An 8,036-nucleotide genomic window follows, 5' to 3' on the forward strand; every position below is an offset into this window, starting at 1 on the left:
TCCGCAGAGAATTTATTTTCTGACAACAGGTGCTGAGAGAAATTCAGTGGAACACTGCGGAATACCAATATCTAAAGAAACCAATGTCTGGATTTGATGGCTCACTAAGTGAGGTTCATTGCTGAACAATAGATCACATAAGACTATAGTATATTTGTGCAGATGGCATGGATCTGCACAAATAAGAGTTTTTAACAGTTGTTAAAAAAAAAAGAAAAATCAGGCATTTTATAAAAAATGCATGCTGAAACATCAATGGATTACTCATAAAATTAACAGATTTTATGGTGTACATTCACACTTGACTGTACACTGCTGTATTACACACATCACCCAAAAATATGCATTTTGAGATAGTATTTTTTTATACTTCGGTTTAAGCCTTCAATCAACGCAAATGTTAAAAGAGAGACCAATACCATTTTTTCAGCGGTTGTGGTCAAATTGTTTGCAGGTGGCTCAGTGAAAATAGCACACTGCCACTTCACACACAGCTATCAGGGATGAAGAGCTTTGCCTGTCACAACAGAACGACCCCCTGCAAGCTGAAACAGAGGACACCTGCTCAGCTTTATAATGAAGGAGGTAATATCCGCTAAATAAAACTTCAGGATATCATATGTAACGTTGTCCTGTGGTTATACTGACTATTGTCCATCCATTCCATTATCCAACAAGCTGAAACAAAGGACACCTGCTTAGCTTTATAATGAAGGAGGTAATATCAGTACATGACATAGCACATGACGTTGTCCTCCGAGTACGCTAACTATCGTCCATCCATTGTCCAACATGCTTATCCTTACGAGGCAAGAGGCGGACACCCTGGACAGGGTCGCCAATCCATCGCAGATGCTGACTGTCAGTAAACCCCTAAGTTTAGTTAGGTTTAAGGGAGGGAAAATATGTTTGAATCCAGCAAATTAGATCCACAGGTCAACTAAGCTTACTCAAAGTACTCCTGAGCAGGCGTGGCTTTGTAAATGTCACCAATGGAGCTGTTGTCGGCCCAGTCTGAGCAGTTTGGGCTGTTCCAGGTGTTGTTGCAGTGGACCCATGGCAGCTCGCGGGTGAATGAGGAGAAGAGGTAAAACAGCGCCCAGGAGATGATGACATTATAGTAGAAACCAACATAAAGGGAAATGAGAATCACTGTGAAGCCAACACCTGCAGGGGGCAGAATGATAGACATTACACTCATTATGTAGAGTATGGTTAGACAACAAATGAATATACATTTAAAAACATATTACAATAAACGCTTGACCAATATCAATAGATAATACATCTGATAGAATGTCCAATATATACAATATTCACTGAATTACAATCCAGAACAGCATAGCATTCTGGGAGATGTAGGCAGAAGAAAGACCTTATCCGCTCAACCTCTCATGGCTAGCTAACAAAATGTAATCCAATTTGGGATTAGTTAAAGTTTTACAACATTGTTATTTATATTGAGCCCCTTTACTCTGATCAGTTTAACTTATTCTCTCTTTAAAGATCTCACAGTAGGAATATAAGTTCTTAAATGTTCCTATGAAGTTTATTTTAGACATGCAGGTAGTAGTAAGCTTTCTTGAAATTTATTCTACAAAATTAATAAATGTTTTGTATATTTTAAAATTGTTTTTATATTCAGTAGACTTAACTTTTTCAAGAAGGTATTAAATTAGGCATTAGAATTACAGAAAGGCATTACTAGCAGTGTTCATACAAACAGATTGCTCATTGATAGAAAGGATCAGTCACACCAACTCTAAAATGTTTATGAACAGAATCCAGAGTTATGTGTGGAGGAATGAACCTTACAGATGTACACATATCTCCAAGGGACCCCCATAAATCAGGCTTTTTGTGTGTAATGGACAGGAATCGTTGTGTTTTGTTTGTATCTCCATTTCACAAATCAAGTCTGCTTTTTGGACTATTTGTGAATGTGATGGATCGATATTTAAATAACAGCTTTTAACTATCCAACTGAACCTACATAGTATTTTAAACCAGGCTGTTTTATAGACTATCCATATATTTTTGAGCTGGTATTTCTACCATGTGCAGAAAATATATTCTACTTCCATTACTGTGTGATGCAGGACAAAACCTATTCACTACAACAAATTAAACCAACATTATATTTGCTTTTCTAAAAACTTTTGACATTTTATTGTATTTTTTTTTCTTGTCATATCTTATACAAATGCTTGAAAAAAGATTTCACAGCAAAAAAAAACAAACAAAAAAACAAAAAACAAAAACAAAACAAAACAATATATTAATCTGTTAAATATGCCTGCGGTCTACAACAACAACCAAAAACTGAACTTTTAAATTCAAACGCTTTATGCCTTAATTATCAGCACATCTGCCCTTTTCCTAAATCTGAAGCAGTGTCCAGTCTTCTAAGGCTGCAGTTAATTGTTGACCTTTGCTAAGAAGCCTGACCACAACTGGAGTTTATTGATATCTTTGTAACGTGGATGTGATATTTGTCCACAGAGCGAACCCTCTTATTAGCACTGCGTGATGCCGTGCTATCTCTCAATCACCGGTTTTCGCTTCTTTTCTTCAAACGCATTGATCCTGAGAGGAAACCAGCTTGCTGATCAGAATAATTACTGTCAATACGGGCATGCGTACGTGCATTTGAATAATTACTGTTATCCCCCTGCAGCGAGAGAAGCGTGTTATTAGAACGTCAACATACACAGTGTGCTCCCTGACAGGGGGCCCACACTCTTAGACAGACATACTGTAGATAGAAGCGTGCACACTGCGGGAAACATTTAGTAATACGAGACAGAAAACCGAACACTGTGAAGCGACAAATGCTCCGCCGAGCACATCCGAATACAAAGCAAGGAACTGAAACATACATTTAAATCATTGTCTTCAAATTACAAAAGAAAACTTCCTGAAAATGAATAAGAATGAGACCACAAGAGACTGAACAAAGATAAAGGGTTATAAAGAGCACAAAACCACAAACATCTTTATTTTTTTCTTTCAACCTATGACTGGGATCAAAAACAAAACACAGGTCCAAATGTTTGCGTCTCCATTAGTGTGTGTTTGAATTGGCATTCTCCTAAAACTGCGCTTTGCTCAACGATGTGTCGAAAGGTACTCAGGGAGAGAGAGCGTGTCAGCCAGCATCACCCCGATTGGACAATCATGGAAAGAGTCTAAAAGCCCAATTTTCATTTGCTTTCCATCTGAGTGGCAACAGAACCTGATGTTCTGGGGGATAAATAATGCCTGTCGCTGCTCAACGAGGAGACAGGCGGACAAAAGAGACTGGCATGTGGACAGGCAGGCATGTGGGCAGACACACAGAAAGCTAAACATGCAGATTTCAAGAGGGGGGTTGTCAAACAGGAATGCAGGCAAATGGACATGCAGGAAGAAAAAAGAAAAGCTAACATAATTACAAACATTTTTATTGTGCCAAGTGCAAATGATCCTGCACCAACAAGAGTGAGAAAAGGATTTGAAATTTAAATTGAGTGTTTATTTTCTCTTTTAAGACCAAGGTGTTGAATAGAAAATTTTGGAAGAGATTAAACTAACACGGGGATGATAGTTCAGCTGAGGACGTCATGGTGTCTGGGTACTTTAATCTGAAGTTAAAGTAATGACCATTTAATTCTGAGGAGAGTGACCAAACATAGAAGTCCTTTCTATATCTTGGCTGCTGAAGAAGAGCCGGAGCCACAGAGCCAAAGACTGTTCTGCACATGGGGACCAACCCGTTAGCCCCGCAACATGTGGCTTCAAATTGCACTCCTCTCACCAGCTGGGTTTGGGACCCCAAAGACAAAGATAAAGACAAAGACCAAGGCAAAGATGAAGATAAAGACAAAGGCAAAGATGAAGAACTGATGTGTTCCTTCCGTGAGACCAGCTCGTCTACATCTCGATGGACCAGAAAGATCGTGAGACGAGGAGAAAGGAGCTACAGAGCTGCAAGACAAGAAGCTCAGGACCGCTACGCGCATGAGGAAGTTATCCTGAGGCCCGAGACCTGCCGCTCTAAGTCAGTACTCTTTCCTGCCAGCACCCAAGACCTGTGTGACCTCACCATCGAAGCGGAGACAAAAGCTCATCAGACCTGCAGGGACAGCTGCCCTCATCTATCAGTGCTGTGAGCCTTGTGCTGCTGCAACACGTCCTTCATCAGGCCAGTTCTGGGGTTCAAGATGCCAACCTCTGTCCGTCTCTCTCAAAGTTTCCCTTTTTTAGTTTACAGTGTCAGCATCGGGGAAAGATAGATTAGATTATTGATTTTACTTATTTGATTATTTCTGCTACTGATTTAAGCTGTACTGACCCTTGCAAAATTGCCTTACTAATAAAATAATTAGCATTAAGAAAATCTAAAAGATGTTGTGGACATTCAATTAATGAGTCACCTTAAAGTTCTTTGATGGTTGTAAAATAGCTATGAAGTTTGATTCTGGGAGGAAAAAGTGGAAAATGTTTTATAGGTTGCTTTTAGCCAAAACAACACCCTGGGGACTCGCCCGAGTCACTAAAACCTACCTGGTTCAGTAACAAGTGGAAGTTGTAATAAAGAGAAAGAGCGACCGTTAGCAGGTGTGCTCTGTGAAACTAGCTGATTGCGGGCTGCTCGATCTGGCTAGTTCACAGGGCGAAAAAGGGTGGGACATCTGGATGGAGGTCGTTAGAAACCAGGCTAGTCTTTCTCGCGCCCAGCTTAAACAGAATGTCCTCTATATTCTCATCTGGAGTAATACTCAGGAGTTAGAGGCTTCTCGGACCCGTTAGACAGAGAGCTGGAGAGCAACAGCTCCCTCCTCTCAGAAGGGGAAGTAAAGAGAGAGAGAAGGAGAGGGGCGGGGGGTGTTGCGCAACTATATATATATACACACACACACACCTTTTTTTGCAGGAAAGTTTTACTGCAGGAATTTTTGTCACTGCAATTTTACGACATTTTACACATCTTTTTTGTACATCTTTGCCTGAGAGACAAATAAATGTACAGGGTGATGTTTCCGTCTTACCTTTAAAGATGGGACAAATCTTCCAGACACCTGCTGCTCCCTCTCTGTTGTACTGCCCAAGAGCCAGTTCCATGTAGAAAAGAGGCATCCCTGCTATCACCATAAAGAACAGGTACGGGACCAGGAAGGCTCCTGAATAAAACAATAAATAAATGTGCATTTATTTACTTTATTTACTTATATAAACAAAGCACAGTCATGGAATGGCATTGAAGACATCGAATTATATCTCTCACACACACATCAAATCCACACACTGTGATAAAAGAGTGCTGTCTGCACCTAAATATATCACAATACAAAGAGTTTATAAAGTTTGTTATTCAACTGATGCTTATATAATAAATGTATGTGTGTGTCTTGACAATTTAGAAAGCACACAAGAATCTCACAAACTCTCAAAAAGCTTAAAAAACAACAACATTAAAGTAATGTTAGGCTATTTTCTTAGTAGACACATAAATAGAGTATTAGAAAAAATGCTCTTTTAAAAATGCTAATATGATCTGGTGTAAGGTATTGTGCAAAAACTTACAACTGCAGAAATGTATTATTATACTCAAATGAACCCAACCAATTTGTTTTGCAGCAGCTCATAAATATTGCAATTAAGGTTCTATCAAATAGGGTAATATTACATCAATATCATGACACATGACAAAGAAAAATGTCATATTTTGACAACATACAACATAGCTGAGACTTGAATAAATGATTTGTATTAATTTATAAGACACTGTATTTTTTTCGTCTATTTAGTTGACAGTAAACTGATGCCTGCAAAATGCCATATGTCCCATAGCCAAAGTATGGGACTAAATGCTTAAAATCTGAATATTATTTTTAAAAAGTGTTTTGTGTTTTTCTTATTTGGTCAGTTTGGTTCAAATCAAATATAACAGTATGTTTCTCAATGTGCAGGTAGGCTTTGGTAGATGCTATATGTCAGCCCTAAACAGGGCTAGAATACCATTTCATTTTTAGCCACAGCACCACGAACAGCCTCTAAGCATAATGACAGCTCTATGTTAAACAGCCATAATTAGTGACACTGATTGTTAGAGCTAATCTATGCAGAGCAGCTGTGCTGCTTTTCCTCCTAGTTTGATCTACATACACACAAACACCCATAGGACTTGTGCAAGGCAAATTAAATAATACAACTCTGCATCTCTAACACCAAAGGCAGCCTTTAGCCCTTTTCTCCTCACCTCCTCCGTTTTTGTAGCAAAGGTAGGGGAATCTCCAGACGTTCGCAAGATCCACGGCAAATCCGATCACAGACAGGAGGAAGTCAATTTTCTTCCCCCAGGTCTCTCTTTCCTTCTCCCCAGAGGGATTAGTCTGGGCCGGAGCTACTAAGTTGGTGGAGGTGAACTGGACCCCGTTCTGCTCCTTTACAAGGATCAGCTCCACCTGAGGGACCAGGCTTTGTCATAAGTTTACATTTTACAAAATAATAATAATAATAATAATAATAATAATAATAATAATAATAATAATAACATGAAGTAGATTTTTCAAAAAGTGAGCAAAGAAACAGCTCTGAAACATTTCCCCCCATTCTTCCTGGTGTGCACTTTTCAAATGCAACATCTCTATGTTCAATGTCGATCTACGAGAGTCTAGATTATGCAGACGTTCACTGACACATGGAAATGTGTTTGCGTTTGCTGAACCAGTTTCAATCTCCTCCCTGGATTTCCCACGCATAACAGATGGTGCCTCTCACCTCCAGCACATGCACCAGGCAAAGGTTTTAGTCATTTCACCCGCATCTTACAAACATTGTTACAGACTAAAAATAAAATAAAATTAAATTAAATACCAGGAATTAATGAATAAATCTTTGAAAATATATCAGCACTTTCAAAAAACATTTCTCATTTACCCTTATTAAAACTATCCCTCACTTATGTCCTTACCTCTTTGGGACCCATGGCGTTCGGAGAGGATTTTTCTGATGCTGCAAGAGAGGACATCACTTCAGCTGTGAGGGGCCAGTAGGAAGAGCAAAAGGAAGTATAGGTGTAGCTGATGAGTCTTGAACGCAGAATGACACAGAAAATACACACGCACACACACAAAAAAAAGAGATTAATTATTCCTTTTACAAGAAATCAGGTTAATGATACCAACTTAGACAGCTTCCCCTGAGACGCAGCACACTGCTGCCGTCAAGTCACAATAAACGAAATTGACAGATGAGCGTTTCGCTGGTTTGAGATAACATCTCGTCTAAATATGAATGTTAGTAACATTCCCAACATTTAAAGTCACCTGTAGGTAAATCCATAGCACTAATCCAACATATGATGCATATGATGTGAATGGAGGATGGAGAGAAACAACATGCACTGAAGGGGTCTGCACTGAGAGTGACAAGAGGACATAGAGGAGCTGTTTGAAAAGGTTATCATTTCATGATGGCCATTTTGTACACAGGTCTGGACCACAGTCTCTCAGCATGATGTTTACCAGAAATATGGCAACATACAGTATTTTTTTTTTTTTTTTTTTGTAAAAAAAATTATAAAAAAAAGGAATAAATCAGGCATCAAGATGTTTTCAACTAGTGTTTTCAAAAATGAAATCTGCTTTTTAAAATGCCCTATGTGATTTTACTTGAAGTTTTATCAATTAGAATTTGTCAAAATTGCAAAATACAGTGCGGCGTACCTGAACTTTTCTTTCAAAACTATGTTGATTACAGCTGCATGTTATAACCAAAAGACAAAGCACATTTTCAAACAAATAACTTCACTTAAGAAAATCACTTACCTTTTTCAGAAATGACAAAATCTCCACCAGTTGCCAAACTTGGATGATTTAAATCCAGTGTTTATGCTAGTCAGTCTGGTGCAGGTTGATGATGGTGACCATCTTTGTGTAGACCTTCTCAGATAAGTTAGACCAAGGATTTCAAAATTTAAGCAAAAACATGAATCAACATTGGCTGAAAGAAATGCGAAGAGGCTTAAGACAGAAAATATATATATATATACA

General features: G+C 38.6%; 1 protein-coding gene across 4 annotated transcripts in view; it reads right to left on the minus strand.

Moving 5' to 3' along the window:
- slc6a3 (solute carrier family 6 member 3) overlaps positions 1 to 8,036 on the minus strand; it is a 16,556-nt gene that overhangs the window by 8,076 nt on the left and 444 nt on the right. For 2 of the 4 annotated variants that reach the window (XM_016665514.1, XM_016665161.1), the window contains exons 2-6: positions 7,812 to 7,925; positions 6,956 to 7,073; positions 6,242 to 6,446; positions 5,031 to 5,162; positions 951 to 1,167 (exon numbers count right to left, since the gene is read on the minus strand). In XM_016665514.1, the coding sequence (XP_016521000.1) occupies positions 951 to 1,167; positions 5,031 to 5,162; positions 6,242 to 6,446; positions 6,956 to 7,012 (611 nt within the window). In that variant the 5' untranslated portion in view covers positions 7,013 to 7,073; positions 7,812 to 7,925. Of the gene's footprint in view, positions 1 to 950; positions 1,168 to 5,030; positions 5,163 to 6,241; positions 6,447 to 6,955; positions 7,074 to 7,310; positions 7,405 to 7,811; positions 8,027 to 8,036 lie in introns of those variants that run through there. The other 2 variants (XM_007560583.2, XM_016665863.1) reach the window with 2 other exon arrangements.

This window comes from Poecilia formosa, unplaced genomic scaffold (genome assembly GCF_000485575.1).
Source record: "Poecilia formosa unplaced genomic scaffold, Poecilia_formosa-5.1.2 Scaffold0, whole genome shotgun sequence".
NCBI classification, from domain to species: domain Eukaryota; kingdom Metazoa; phylum Chordata; class Actinopteri; order Cyprinodontiformes; family Poeciliidae; genus Poecilia; species Poecilia formosa.